The following is a 16450-nucleotide window of genomic DNA, read 5'->3' on the forward strand; positions in this document are numbered from 1 at the left end:
TGCCTCCCTATCCTACACAGCCGAGCGACCATTAAAACAGGAGGTTTATTCTACACAGAAACTGGACCAGAAAAGATCCAACTGGGGGGATACCACTGAAGACAGAGGAGACATCAGGATGAAGAGATTAGAAGACAGTCAACTACTAATGACATTCCCTCCTTCTCCTGAGACCTCTTCAGCTGCTTTAGCACCAAATGCACAGGAGCCAGGCCTTTCTCTGCCTTCCTAGAAGGAGAGGCTGGAAGTGATGAGGGGAAGGGTCAGGCCAGTTTCCCAACCTGCCAGACTGCTCAGGACCCAGCCGGGCCAGCTTTCCAACACATCGGACTGCTCCTGACTCAGTTATCCCGACTTGCTTTGGTAGCCCGAGGCTTAATAGAAACTCAATAGACATCTGGCGCCAGCCACAGTGGCCAGTGGTCAGACTGCCCCTCCTGTACCTGGGAACTTTACCTAACTCATAGGCCTTTGCCTGCCCTTTACCTAACTCACAGACCTAGCTCACATCCTGGAACCTTGAGGCACCCTCATGGAAAAACAAAAGAATAACCCCTCCCCTATACCCTCATAAACCCAGCACTTTTTCTTTTAAAAAACCCCATTCCTTCCTCCCCTCGGGGCTGCAGTAGATCTGGACTCAGGTGCTCTTAAGCGCAGCAACAAATAAAGGCACTTGGATCAGATTATCTGGTTTCTCCCACCTCTACCTCTCGTGTATCTCTAACAATGAGCCCCAGGAAAAAATACCAAAAGACTCTACTAAATTCACCACCCTTAACTAAATCTATGGCTTCACTCTAAGCCACAATAATAAAGAATTACTGTAGTAGTTACTTTATCTCTCTGGAGTTTATCTCACTTATCTTCCTTGGCTATGAAATAAAGGGCCTGAACTAGATGATCTCTGTGGCCTCTTTCAGTTCTATTTTCTTCGATTCTAGGTAGGCCAGTAACTGGAAACCAGCAAAGGCTCTGATCAAATCTCTTACAACTAAGTGAGAAACAGACTCAGAACACTTAACAAAAGGTTAAACAGTTATTTCCACATATACTGCATAATTTCAGTCTCTTTTAAAGGCTAAGATATTTGCAACAAAATTAACTCCCTCATCATGTTCTATTTTGGAGGTAAAGTGCTTCAGTTACACTGTGGTCCATGAGATAGGGCACTACACTAAGTTCTCATTCAGTTCAGCTACTTCTTTTTTTTTTTTTTAAGATTTTATTTATTTATCTTTAGAGGGGAAGGGAAGGAAAGAGGGAGAGAAACATCAATGTATGGTTGCTTCTCATGAGTCCCCTTGCTGGGAACTGGCCTGCAACCCAGGCACGTGCCCTGACTGGGAGTCAAACCATGATTTTTGGGTTCGCAGGCCCATGCTCAATCCACTGAGCTACACCAGCCAGGGCAAGTTCAGCTACTTCTTAACTAAATGAACTCACTTAAACTCCCTTCATCTTTCTGAGACTTAGTTCCTGTCACCTTCAAAATAAAGGATTTAGACAAGATGATTTCTGTAAGGCCATTTACAGCTCAAAAAGTCTACAGCTCTATGAAATTCCCAATCTTAACATATGAAATTCTTGCATGCATATAGCTAGCTCCTTTAAGAACTTCCCATGGAAAAGAAAGATACTTCTGTACTGAGGCAATGTGATTGTTTTGGTGATTTTAAAAGAAATAGATTTTTTGGTCACTTATCTCTAAAAGTGAAAAATTAGAAATATGCTCTTGTACCTGTTGGTGTTTCACATATTACCCACATTATACACATTATGAAGGTAATGTAGAAACATGAAAAAAGCTATATGTAAAGTGAAAACAGTAAAACACACAAATAGTACATTCACTGTAAGTAAAATCACATACAATATATATAAGTAAAAGTAATATGTAAAACAAACTGTTTTATGAAAATAGTAGAAATTAAAATTTTTTTCTTTAATGTCATTAAAGAAAATTTCCTTTATATTGCCATTACAATAACACAAACTCCCCTCTCGAAAACAATGTAAAAATATTTTCATTGTTTCCTGTGAATTAAAAGTCTACTCGAAATTCAGTACAGAGACAGAATCACAGACGGAGAGCAGGATGACAGCTAGTGGGGAGGGGAGGGGAGGGGTGGAGGGACTGAGCAAAACAGAAGGACTCATGGACTTGGACGACAGTGTGGTGACTGCTGGAGGGGGAGGTAGAAGGGGACTAAAAGGTAATGTAAAAAAATACAATAAAGGTTTTAAACAAAGAAATTCAATGCAAGTATAATTTTAATACAAAGTTGTTTCCAACAAAATTTTTAAAAAGTTGTTAATCTCAGCTAATGAGCCATATATGTAAAATATCTGTTAACAGTAAACGGTTGTACAATAAATAAATTTAGATTGTCTGAGTTCACTTGCCCTTTATTTCTCTCATAACTTAAGTTTATAGTGTAAATGTTGTCCAATATTTAAAGTCACATTTGTTTACATATGTATACCCCAAATGAAATAAAACGATTCTCTGAAACCACAACTAATTCAAACAAATCAAAATATTTGCAGAAACAGCAATAAAGGATTTTTAATTTAATTTAAAAATAAGCATTAAGGTAACTGAGGAACTAACTCTGTAACGAAATCTTGTACATAAATAAACTAAAAAAAATCAAAACCATTAAAAAGATGAAGTAGTTTTCCATTTCACTTTAACACTGACAAGTAATGTTAGTGGGCATCAACAAGGAACAAATGTTTAGAAAAAGCAACAACACGTGAGACCTGGGAGACGTCTCTTTCATAGGAACTGAACTGTGAGAGCCACGTGACCAGGACAGCACCTGCCGTAGCGTCTGAGTTAATGTGCACACTCAACACTCACCTCTGTCTTACACGACTTAACCTTTAACAAGTTAGTTAACTTCTCTGGACTTCAGTTTCCCCACTTATAAAATAGCAACAATAACATTTATCTTCTATCACATGTAAAATAGTTTAAGCATATGGCACTTGGTAGAATCAATAAATAATGGCTCTTAAGAGACAAAACTACATTTTAACTCTAATGTCAATATATGTACATAGTTTTATTGAATCATCCTCAAATTCCTTTTTAACATCAACACAATAAAATTTTGATTTAAATTCTATACAAAAGGAACTAGAGACTCCTGCTCTAATTGTACAGCTTTTATTTTTTATTTTTAAAAAAGATTTAATTTATTTATCTTTAGAGGGGAAGGGAAGGAGAGAGGGAGAGAAATATCAATGTATGGTTGCCTCTTGTGTGTCCCCTGCTAGGAACTGGCCTGCAACCCAGGCATGTGCCCTGACTGGGAATCGAATGTCGATCCTTTGGTTTGCAGGCCCTTTGGTTTGCAGGCCCGTGCTCAATCCACTGAGCGACACCAGCCAGGGCTAGTTAGTTGTACAGCTTTTAAATTGCAACTTACTTTCATTCTGTAGGATATTAATGGCATCATCCATAATACAGTCTGGTGAAAATCCCGCTGTCTTCGACAATAACCCCAATAATGATGCAATTTTCAGTCTCACAGATGGATCATTCTCCTGCAACAAAAGAAGCTATTGTTACCTTGATGCTCTACTCTCAGCTAGCCAACAAACAGAACACGAAAAACGAACATTTCAAGAGATTCAATGATCCAAGTATTCTAAGGCTTAACTATGTATAGTACTTCAGAGGAGAGAGCTTTCTTAATCAGTATGTTATGCCCAAATACTGCAAAGTAAATGGGAATTTTTGTATGCCTTCCTCATGTCATTAACTTCTAACAAGAAATGAGCTTTGGGGATTAAAAGTAACTTTCCTCTCCTGCGCAGTTAGAAATGGGTTGCACCGACGTGCACTCCCAGTACTGCTAGCCTAGCCACCCAACAATCCTGCCAGCACCACTGCTCTTGCAGCCCCTGGAAAATGGGTGCTGCAGCTACCAATGCTATCACCTGTTTTTTGGGTCACCATATCCTCATTAGAAGTTTGGGGCAAGTAAGTGTAATTAACTGGGTCTAGCTCTTGCACCTAGGCTATAGGTGGAAGCATGAGTAGTCTGGCCCTTTCACTTTCAATACTGGGAGATGGTCTCTAATTTACACCAAGAATCCTATGGTGAGAAATTTCCCCCCGAGACAAAAAGAACCATGTCCCTTTGTTCATCCCCTGTTCTCAAGTACGTCGTACAACATCCTAAGTTCCTAAGGAGGTAACTGAGCACGACAAGGACGCCTCAGCAGGGAAGGGCACAACAGATATAAAGTCAAAAGGCCTGGAATCTTGGCACCTCTCTTATCATGTGTATATAACCTTGGGAAAGTCATTTTGAAATACCAATCCAGCATCAATATAATGGTTAATATGGAAAGCCCAAATCTAAGTATACTTGCAAAGGTCCAGCAAAAGACAATGGCAAGACTCGTATTCCTAGTAAGGGCAGACTAGACAACACAGACCAATTTTCTTGCAGAGGAAACCAGAAAAGTATATGGATGTCAAAAAAAAAAAAATGTGTGCCCTGGCTGGGTGGCTCAGTTGGTTGGAGTGTCGTCCTATACACCAAAAGGTTGCAGGTTTGATCCCCAGCCTGGACACTTACCGGAGGTGACCGATCGATGTTTCTATCTCACACTAATGCCCTTCTCTCTCTCTCTCTCTGTCTGTCTGTCTCCCCTGCTTCCTCTCTATATAAAATCAATTTTTAAAAAAATCTTTGGGTGCAGATTAAAAAAAAAGAAAAAAGTGTATGTGTATGCATTTAAAGGTATAAGAAAACAAAAAGATTAATGAAAAATTGAAGAATGAGAATCATGCACAGATGGTCACAGACCCAGAAAGATTCACCTTGAGTTTGGGGCTGCTGCTTCTTGAAGTTCTGCCACCTGCGGGAAGTGAGGAGATGGATGGATGACAAGCAAAGTAAGTAGTGCTCCTGACAGCCCAGTGAAGCCAAGGGAGCAATAACTACCGTGTAAGGCTGAAGGTATAGGAGAGGGAGCGGGCACAACCTAACAAACTCCATTTGAGTCCAAAAGGATTCAACAGTATGAGTAAGAATGAAATAAAAATGCATAGCCTTTGGAAGGGACTGCTGCTCAGTTTGAATCATCTCAATTCCTGAACTAAGGTTTTCCTACAGCGAAGGAAACCATCAATAAAACAAAAGACAACCTACTGACTAAAAGAGGATACTTGACAATGATACATTGAATAAGGGATTAATATCCAAAATTTATAAAGAACTCATACTACTAAAATCCCAAAAAAACAAACAATCTACCCTGGCTGGTGTGATTCAGTGGACTGAGCGCCAAACCAAAGGGCTGCTGGTTCCATCCCAGTGGGGGGTGTGCAAGAGGCAACCACATATTGATGTTTCTGTCCCTCTCTTTCTCTCTCCCTTCCCCACTGTCTAAAAAGAAATAAATAAAATCTTTTTTAAAAATCCAATTAAAAAACGTTAGAGGACTTGACTGGACACTTCTCCAAACCAACAGACATATGAAAAAATGTTCAACATCACCAATCAGTCATCAGAGAAATGCAAATTAAAACACAATGAGGTATTACCTCACACCTGTCAGAATGGTTATCATCAATAAATCAACAAACAAGTGTTGGTGAGGATGTAGGGAAAAGGGAAACCTTATGCTCTGTTGGTAGGATCACAAACCGGTGTTGCCCCTATGGCAAACAGTATGAAAGTTCCAAAAAAAATTAAAAAGAGAATTACTCTATGACTTAGCAATTCTACTTCTGGGTATTGATCCGAAGAAATTTGAAAAGATATATGCACTCCTATGTCCACTGCAGCGTTATTTACAATAGCCAAGATATGGAAGCAAACTAAGTGTCCACTAACAGACAAATGTGTATATATATATATATATATATATATATATATATATATATATATATATATATATATATATAAAATCATGTAAGTCTGGAAGGTTGATAAATGGAGTTGAAGTACTTGCATTGTCCAAAATGGTAAAAATACCATACAACATTTGATTTTGATAAGTCAAGAATTCATGCGATAATATCTAGGTTAACCAGTAAAAGAAGTGCAAAAGGATGCATAACTCCCAAGCTAATGAAGCGGGATTAAAGAGAGAATTTAAAATAGAATCTCCAAAGGATAGCAAGAAACAAGAGGGAAAAAAGAACACTGAGCAGGTAAGACAAACAGAAAGCATTTAATACAAGGGTATGTTTAAACTCACATATAGCAAGAGCTACATTAAATGTAATAAAGTAAATACTTCAATTAAAAAATAAAAACTGTCAGATTGAGATTTTTTAGAAAAACAACATGTTCACATGGCTCATTATCTAAAACAAAAGGCTATCAAAAAGATGAAAATAAAAGGCAGAATTAGGCACACCAAGAAAATTTTAATCAAAAGATAGCTGGTATCATTATAGTAATATAAGACAAAGCCATTATTGGCTCATATAATTGCTTGTAAAAAAAAAAAAAAATCCGCCCTGGCTGGTGTAGCTCAGTGGATTGAGCACGGGCCTGCGAACCAAAAGATCGCGGTTCGATTCCCTGTCAGGGCAGATGCCTGGGTTGCAGGCCAGTTCCCAACAGGGGCCAGTTCCCAGCAGGGGATGCACCAGAAGCAACCATACATTGATATTTCTCTCCTTCTCTCCTTCCCTTCCCTTCTAAAGATAAATAAATAAAAATGTTTTTAAATCCTAAATAATCTACACAAAATTATTAAAATTGTTACATGAGCTTATTAGCAAGATTGTTAGATATAAGACTACTAGATTAAAATCCATTGTACTTCTGGAATATCAGTTATATACTGTAATATAATAAAAATGTTAAAATATATTATTTACAATAACATTAAACATTATATATCTGGGAATAACAAAAAGATGTACAAAACCTCTACTCAAAAAACTATAAAACAGCCCTGCCTGGTGTGGTTCAGTAGACTGAATGCTGGCCTGTGAACCAAAGGGTCACCAGTTCGATTCCCAGTCAGGGCACATGCCTGGGTTAAGGGTCAGGTTCCCAGTAGGGGGCGCATTCGAGAGGCAACGACACATTGATGTTTCTGTCTTTCACTCTCCTTTTCCCTCTCTAAAAATAAATAAGTAAAATCTTTTTTAAAAACTATAAAATAGTATTAAAATAATAAGGATATACCATGTTAATGGATTGAAGACTCAAAATTATAAAATGTCAATCCCCAAACCCTCTCTGATCTACAAAGTTAATGAAATCAAAATCAAAATCCTTACAAGACTGTTTGTTTTGATGCAGAATTTTACAAGCTGATTTCGAAATTTACAAAGAAATGAAAATATCAAGAATAACGGAAATATTCTTAAAGAGCAAGGTGGGAGGACTTATCCTACCAGATGTCTAATTTATTATAATGTTATGCTAAGACAGCATGGTATTGGCATAAGAACAGACAAAGTCCTGAATCATACCTACCATATGTAGACATCTGATTGACAACTAAGGCGGTACTGCAAAGCGATAAGAACCTTCCTTTCAAAAAAAGGCGCTTGGATTTCTATATACCCAAGCAACATACACACAGATCAATTCCAAAGTTTCCAGTAATGTTGTAGCAAATTGTCTTAATAAGCTTAGGACAGGCAAACCCTTCTATCTCAAACCAAAAAAAGTACAAAACAAATGAAAAGACTGCCATATTGGACTACATTAAGAACTGCTTTTCATCAAAATATAATATTTAAGGACTGGAACATAAGATATTTATAATACATACAACCATTAAAGAACTTGTACAGCCCTAGCTCACCAGTGACTTGGTGGATTGAGTGCCAGCCAACCTGTGAACCAAAGGGTCACCAGTTTGATTCACAGTCAGGGCACATGCCTCGGTTGTGGGCCGGGTATCCAGTTGGGGGCATGCAAAAGGCAACCACGCATCAATGTTTCTCTCCCTTTCTTTCTCTCTCCCTTCCCCTGTCTCTAAAAATAAATAAATTAAACCTTAAAAAAAAAACCAAGAACTTGTTCCCATAATGTCTAATCACTGTGTGGTACACCTAAAACTTATATAATATTGTATGTCAAAGATAATTTTCTTTTTTTTTTAAGATAATTTTTAAAAATTATTATCCAAAATAAAGAAAAGAAAGAGCTCTGGCTGGTGTAGCTCAGTGGATTGAGCACAGGCCTGCAAACCAGAGGATCGAGGTTTGATTCCCAGTCAGGGCACATGCCGGTGTTGCAGGCCAGTTCCCTGCAGGGGATGCACTAGACATTGATGTTTCTCTCCCTCTCTCTGTCCCTCCCTTCCCCTCTCTCTAAACTCAATAAATTTAAATTAAAAAAATTAAAAAAAGAAGTTGTACCCTGTACACATACAAAGAATTCCCACGAAGCAACAAGAAAAAGTAATAATGAACTCAAGAAATAGGCAAGAGATACAAAAAGGCATAATCAAAAAGGATATACAAATGGCCAATTAAACATATTAAGGTTGCTTCACTTCATTTGTAATCTAAAGAATACAAATTAAGGCCATAGTGATACACTACAGATCCAAAGAAACTGTCAAAATAAAAAAAGACAGACAATTCTACCTGTTGACAAGTTGTGAAGCAACCAGAACTCTCACACAGTGCTAACAGGAGTGTGCACCGGTACCACTGCTTTGGAACAGCTGGCTCAGTAATTCCACTGCAGGGTATGTACTACGGGGAAATACAAGCCATGCATGCTAAGACACGTGCATGAAAATGTTCATGAAACTACTTCTCATAATAGTTAAAAACTGGAGACAGCCTAAATATCCATCAGTAATGGAGTTGGGGGGAAATTACAGTATATTCATACATGAAATCATATACTGTGGTAAAAATGAATGAACTATAGCTACTGTCAACAATATGAATGAATCTCACAAATAGAGTTTTGGGCAAAAACCACACATAAAAAGATACATACTATTCTCTAATTATATGACTTTTTTAAAAAAGACAAGTAAACCGTATTTGGGGATATAGGTTTAAATGATAAAAATAAATAAATAAATAGAAGAAAGGAAGTTATTACCCTAATTAGGAGTTTGAGGGTGCGCCTGTTGCACGCCCATGGGTTACATGCTCCGTTCATGTTGCAGGCTGTAAATCAATATGCTGTACGAGGTTTTTCCATGGATTCTTCCCTTTGGGTCATATTTCATAAATTTCGTAAGTTTTACAAATATAATCATTACTTGAATTACTGAGGTTAACAGGAGAAACAGAGAGGTAGATGGACTCAAGAATTATATAGAAACTAAAATCAACAAGACTTGGTAGGAAAGAAAATGTGGGAGGAGGAAAGGATGAGGGTGGTATAAAGAATCTTTCTCAGGTGTCTGATTCAAGAGTCTCCATTAATGGTGGTGCGGTTTCCGGGGATAAGGTAGACTGGAGAATGAAGGGAGATGCTGAATTCAGTTTTAAATAGCGATGAAAACCAATTCTTTTATTGATTTCAAATCACTGAAATAACATCACAGAATCAACTATCTTTCAGAGACAATGGACTAGTCAAACACCCTAACCCTGCAGTGAGAGAGGAAAGAAGAGCCAGAATGAAGAGCTACTCCTCCGAACACAAGGGAGCTGCACAGCGAGCGGAGTAGTAAGTCAACCTAGCAGATAAGAGGGATACAAGAAGAAAAGAAAGAGAATAAAAAGAATACAAGAGTATGCATAAGGAGGATAAATGGTAATGAACAAAATACAATAAAAATTAAATTTAAAATTTAATAAAAGAATATAAGAGTATTGAACCCAGTGACATTCTTTATCCATCTGGATCCTTTACTCAAATTCTACTTTCTCAAGTAATCCCTTAGTACCCCTTCTACACATAAATCACCACCTTCACACCTACACTTAAACTGCTCCCAGGGAAACCCTCCCTAATAACTGCTCTTCTCACCACTCAAACTCCTGCTTCAGGCTTTCACCACCTTGCTTCAGACTTACCAACCTGCTATTGTGTCACTCTAACCCCCGTCTCGCCCCCAGCCAATTCCACCATCCTGTGCCCAGAGTGACATGTCTAAAAGAAAACCCACAAGCAAGGACACGAGGCCCTTCAGGATCAGACCCCTTTCAATTTTTCTCGTCTTATCCCTTAACGAGCCCTCAACCTAAAATCTACACCAGCCAACTGCTCCTTCTCTCTCAAATGCTTTTCCTCCTGTTTTCCACCTGCCCAAAATCTGTTTTGTAAGCATCACTACTACTATATAACGCCTTTCTGGACCCAGGCTCCTCTGCTTTGGGGTCACATCATAACCTGTCCCAGATTTCAGAGCACCTGTAACACTGTATCCTTATTACACATTTATTGGCTTATCTACCCAACTAAACCCAGATCAGGAATCACCTATTCATCTCTATATCACCAATATGAAGCACAACTCCTAGCACAGAATTAATATTTAGAACATTTTGAGTGAATGAAAACAACGAACAAGCCCTGGCTGGTGTAGCTCAGTGGATTGAGCGCAGGTCTTCGAACCAGAGGATCGCGGTTCAATTCCCAGTCAAGGCACATGCCTGGGTTGCAAGCCAGTTCCCTGCAGGCCAATTCCTAGCAGGGGACACACTAGAGGCAACCATACATTGATGTTTCTCTCCCCCTCTAAAGATAAATAAATAAATAAATAAATATTTTAAAAAAAAGAACAAATTAGTAACGTTAGCCCTTACTGTCTACAGGCTGCATGTATTATCTGGTCTACAAACTATACTTTTAGCCCCTAAGGAACCAGGAACACGTTTCACGGCTCTACATCCTCCACAGCAACGGGCACAGTGGTGCAGGTGAAGGTACTGCCGCCTGAGCTCAGAAAGACTTGGAAAAGAAAAGCAGAAGCCAAAGCAATTTATCTACTAAAATACGAGATACCACTTATCTGACTGCCAAATTAAAAAATGAAAACAAGCCCTGGCTGGTGTAGCTCAGTGGATTGAGCTCGGGCCTGCGAACCAGACAATCGCGGTTCGATTCCCAGTCAGGGCACATTCCTGGGTTGCAGGCCGGTTCCCTGCAGGCCAGTTCCCAGCAGGGGATGCATGAAAGGCAACCATACATTGATGTTTCTCTCCCTCTCTCCTTCCCTTTCCCTTTAAAGATAAATAAATAAAATATTAAAAAAGAAAAGAAAAGAAAACAGCCAGGCTGGGTGACTCGGCTGGGTGAAGCATCATCCCACACACCAAAAGGGTGCAGGCTGAATCCCCCAGTCAGGGCACATGCCTCGGTTGTGGGTTCAATCCTCAGTTGAGGTACAGAAGGAGGCAACCGACCAATGTCTATCTGTCTCTCTCCCTTCCTCTCCCTCCTCTTTCTCAAAATCATTAACACCTCCTCAGGAGAAGACTGGAAAAATAAATGACAACAGCCAATATGATAGCTATTCAGTGTGAATGAATCAAAATTACACCTATTTTTTTGTTGGATAGGCAAAAAGTATACTCTTTGGTGTGCCACAGAATTTTAGTAATTAGTTTATGTGTGCCATGAGGCAAAAAAGGTTGCAAATCACTGAGCTAGACCAATGTAAGCAACATGACCTAGGTAGTCAAAGAGGCGAGGGTCTGACATCACATCACCTGAATTCAATCTTTTTAGACATGAGAATTGTTTTGTGATTGTTTTCAAAGTGTTTATGGTTCAGAGATATACACTGAGATTTATAAACAAAATTATAAAGATGACAAGGATTTGTTTTCACAAGAATGTGATGGCGAGGGTCAGCGCAGGGGAAGTAGAAGTAGACAGTGGGCACAGAGAAGGGTGGGAATAAAACGAGTTTGGCCATGAAGTGATCATTGTTAAAGCTGGGTAATGAGTACACGTAAGTGTGTATTTTAAATGTCCCAGTACCAAAAGTTGAGCAGGGGGACCAATCCACATTCAAATCCAGACTCCCCATTTACTTATCTTGGGGCCCTGGGACACTAAACCACTCAAAGCCTCGTTCCTTATCTGGGATACAGAGATAACAATAGTGTGGCCATCAGGATTAAATACAATATTACATGTAGAAAGAGCTTTCTAAAGTCTAACAAACTATATAAATGTTAACTGCTCTTAGAAATATTATTAGAGATGTATTGGTAACAGAGTTATATTATTACATAGTAATAATAATAGGTAGACACTGCTTTCAAAAGGGGGGAATGACTAAAAATAGACCAATAAAAGATTGAAAACTTCTGAAGAGGAGAATCCTGGCCTCATTCATGTAAAACATGAGGGAAACATTTTTGAGCCCCTACAATGTTCTTCTACCTTGCCAGGCACTGGGACAGTAATTACCAGATTTGCAGTCTCTGAATTCAGGGGCTCCAAGTCTGAAGGAGACAGACACACATGACAAACAACGGCGATACTGAGAGCTGATAGATATGCTGACAGCACACTGTCCAGTGCCCAGAACAATGCCTGATATTTAATACGCGTTTTTTTACTTAACTTTTTGTTACTGTTGTTCAATTACAGTTGTCCCCATTCTCCCCTGACCACTCCCCCCAACCCCAGCCATCCCCACCTCCCACCCTCGACCCCACTCCCCTTTGGCTCTGTCCATGTGTCCCCTATCCATGTTCCTGACAACCCTTCCCCTCTTCCCCCCAATAACCCCTCCCACCTCCCCTCTGTTACTGTCAGTTTGTTGTTTATTTCCATGCCTCTGGTTTATACTTTGCTTGCTTGTTTGTTTTGTCAATCAGGTTCCACTTATAGGTGAAATCATAAGGTATTTGTCTTTCACTGCCTGGATTATTTCACTTAGCATAATTAATAAGCATTTTTTTAACTGAGTAAAAAGTATCACAGAAGCACTTATTCAGCAGATACTTATTTTATTACACACTGTTTAAAAAACAAACAAAAATGCTGCTCAAGAGCAGAGTACATTCTAGTGTGGAAAAATAGATAAGAAAAAATGAGAATATTATAAAGAATATTAGAAGACGGTAAGTGCTGATGGAGAAAACAAAATCAAGGAAGGGGGCTAGGAAGTGCTGGGGGTGGGGCGGGCAGTCTCAATTACAAATAAAGGGATAAAGGAAGGCCTTAATGAAAAAGTAGTGTTTGAGCAAAGACCTGAATGAAGTGTGGGAAGCGGATGTATGAACATTTAAGAGAAGTGTTCCAGGCCGAAGAAAAGTGTCAAGGCTCTGAGGAAAGAATGTGCTTGGCGGAGAACATGGCAGACCAGATGAGAGGGCAGTGTGGCTGGAGAAGGGCTCTAAGCCAAGGGAACGAACGGCACGTGAAAAGACACTGATTACTGAAAACACACAAGGTCTTTGAAAAACTGCATGTATTTTGACTGAGCTAGACTATTATGTGTCTAAAGAAAGAGACCTTTTCATGTCAGACATAAAAGATTTTTAAGAAGACAGTTTGTGGGAAGAAGAGAGACAGAAGGGGAGAAGGTAAAAAGCCACTGCAAGGTAGGGCTCCAAGACATTATCTGCCTCTTGACCAATGCAACATGAAGTACAAATCATCTATAAAGTATTCTCAAAATCCTCAGAGATAAGCTTCACCAGATTCTAACAATTAGATCTGACTTCCAGTTCAGTTAGTACAAGAGATAGAGAAGCAAGCTACCGGTTAACTCCCAAGGAAGGAAATAAACTCAGAAAACAAGACATTTTACAAAACTGACCGAGTTTCTTCAACAGATCAATATCATCAAAATAAAATAAAATTGATCTAGATTTAAAAAGAGTAAATGCCACATATGGACACTTTGCATTTTGATTTGAACAAACCAACTACAAAAAGATATTCTGGGAAAACTAAAGAAATATGAATATGGATTAGTTAACAACATTAAATAACTATTTAATTTTACTTGATGGGATTAGGTGGTTATGGCTTTAAGTCCCTTTTTTAGAGATTTTAGTAAATTATTTAGGAAAAACCATTGTAATACTTTTAAAAACTTCGGGAAAACAGCCCTGTCCAGTGTGGCTCAGCTGGCTGGCGTGTCATCTCACAGACCAAAATGCTGTGGGTCTGATCCCCAGTCAGGGCGCGTACGAGCAGGCAACCAACTGATGTTTCTCTCTCACATTAATGTTGTTCTCTTTCTTTTTCTCTTTCTCCATCCCCCCCACCCTTTCTCTCTCTCTAAAAACAATGAAAAAAATGTCCTTGGATGAGTATTTAAAAAACAAACAAACATCAAAAAAAGAAACAGAGGGAGTGAATTTGGAGAAATATCTATAGCTGTTTAGCCCCAGAGATGGGTATTTGGCATGTGAGTAGGCTGGAGGAGCAGAGGAGGCAGGAGGGTCAGTGCACAGCACTTATCCCGTGACCATCCAGGGAGTTGAGGGTAAAGGAAGGGGAAATCTGGAGAAGCCAGCAGAAACCCCTATCTCAACCAGAAGTTCTAAACACTGTAAACTTCTGAGGACAGGACTGGATCTTCATATCTCTATCCACAGTGCCTAGTACTTGGAAGACACTCAGTAAAAGACTGCTGAATAAACACCTTATTTACCGGTATGCTGAAATGATAACCCATTCTGCAGACATGACACAACTCTTACACACACCTCCATCAGGCAGGTTCACAAGACCATCTTACCTTATAATAATGTTCCAAGAGAATCCTGACTACTCCCTCCACACTTTCTGCTTCAACTGGCTTCCGGGCAAACTGAAGTAGGTACTGCAAAGCATCTGCTGGAGAGGTGGCTTTACACAGGTCTATGTGGAGTGCTGCAGATTTACTTGGTTTTGTTAGTCGGAGTTTCTTAGTAGCAATTTCCTCCTGTTGTTGCTGCAAAGGGGTAAGAAAGTTAAGACCTGAAAACACAGTCTGCAAATGTTACTTTACCTCATTTGATGGAAATGATTTTCCCTTATACCAAATAATGTACTTAGATAACAGACCTAGCCTTAGGACAAAGTAGTGTTATGAACTGGAAAAAGAGCACTGGATTGGAGACAACACTTTGAGTACCAATTTTGCTTTGGGCAGGTCATTTAATTTTTCCAAGTCTCCATTTCTGTCTCTGTAAAGTAAGTTCACTAACATTCTGTTCTGCCTACCATGGCATGATAAAAAGACCAGGGGCTTCAAAATCAAGAGAAATAGAGGTTCAATTACTACTTACCTATTTCCATCCTACTCCACACAAATTCACTCTGCAGTGTTATCTGAGGTGCAGTTAGGTCAAAAGGTGACAAAGGTTTTTTCTCCAAAGAGAGTATATAAAGGTGAGGACAAACCAATATCTGCAATCGATCAACCATCAATAACACTTTAGTGAGCCAGGCCCCAGGGTCTCTCCAGGGGAGACAGAGATAAACGAGACATCATCTCTGCCTTCAAAGAACCCAGGCTGGTGAAAAGATATGTTCACTGGTAATTACAGTAACACTGAGTGACAGGTACAAATAGATGAGTGTGACAGAGTGCCATAGAAGCAGGGAAGGAAGGGACTAAACTTTTGCTAAGGTTTCAACTGGATCTTGAAGCAAAATATAAATCCACCAGGTGGAGAAGAAAAATAAAGGAAAGAATGACATCCATTCTATGTAAAAGAGACAGTAGGTACAAAAGTTTGGAGATGTGCAAACACATGGCACACTGGAGGAGGGCTGAGTAGTCTTGAGAAGTGGAAACAGCAGAATGTTGGAATGAAAGTAGCACTGCACAACATGAATGTACTTAATGCCAATAAAATGGTTAAGACGGTAAGTTTTATGTTATATATACTTTACTACAATTTTTTTTAATGGGCAAGGGAAACAGAGCCAGAAAATCCCAGAAAGAAAGCCACAGAAGAGGGAGCTCTGTGAAGTTAGAAAAGCTTTCCTTAATCTTGACTCATTCTAAACGTTCAGGAAAACTAATTTCACATAAAAAGGAGCAAAAAAAAAAGTCAAAGTTATTTTAAGAAAATACAAGAATAAGGAGCAGACTAGCTTGCCCACAATGGAAATGTGCTACAAAGATGTGTCCGCAAAACAAAAAAGAAAGTGACACAGCTGGAAGGAATACTGCCAAATTATGAAGGGTTAGGAAGTTTGGCTAGGCAATGTTTATAAGAAGGAGGTGTAGTGAAAGCGGACGGCTTGATCTGTCAGGGCAATTATCTCTCTGCAGGAAAACTCACATATACATTGTTCTCTCTCCCCCTAGCCTGTGACCTTCTAAAGGACAAGGACCCTAAGGTGTACTGGACATTGTTGCTGAACAACTTTCACTATACCTGATGGCATAGTGACCACTCATTCACTCAATGAAGTCTTGTTAAGGACTGAATAAAATGTTTAAGGATCAGTTTCCTGCTGGATGGTCTGTCTTGCTACTTTACAAGTAGAAGGATCTAAGGGTGGTCTATGGTTCTAAGGATGCTGCTGATCCACTGGCATCACTTGGAGGCTTGCAGAAATACAGATTA

The 16450-nt window shown here is 39.2% G+C and overlaps 1 protein-coding gene across 2 annotated transcripts in view; it reads right to left on the minus strand.

Moving 5' to 3' along the window:
- Window positions 1-16450, minus strand: part of INTS4 (integrator complex subunit 4) — a 105317-nt gene that overhangs the window by 87621 nt on the left and 1246 nt on the right. For both annotated transcript variants that reach the window (XM_053670814.1, XM_037138560.2), the window contains exons 2-3: window positions 14626-14820; window positions 3438-3555 (exon numbers count right to left, since the gene is read on the minus strand). In XM_053670814.1, the coding sequence (XP_053526789.1) occupies window positions 3438-3555; window positions 14626-14820 (313 nt within the window). The remainder of the gene's footprint in view (window positions 1-3437; window positions 3556-14625; window positions 14821-16450) is intronic.

This window comes from Artibeus jamaicensis, unplaced genomic scaffold (assembly GCF_021234435.1).
Source record: "Artibeus jamaicensis isolate MK-2021 breed Jamaican fruit bat unplaced genomic scaffold, CSHL_Jam_final contig_64, whole genome shotgun sequence".
Lineage (NCBI taxonomy): Eukaryota > Metazoa > Chordata > Mammalia > Chiroptera > Phyllostomidae > Artibeus > Artibeus jamaicensis.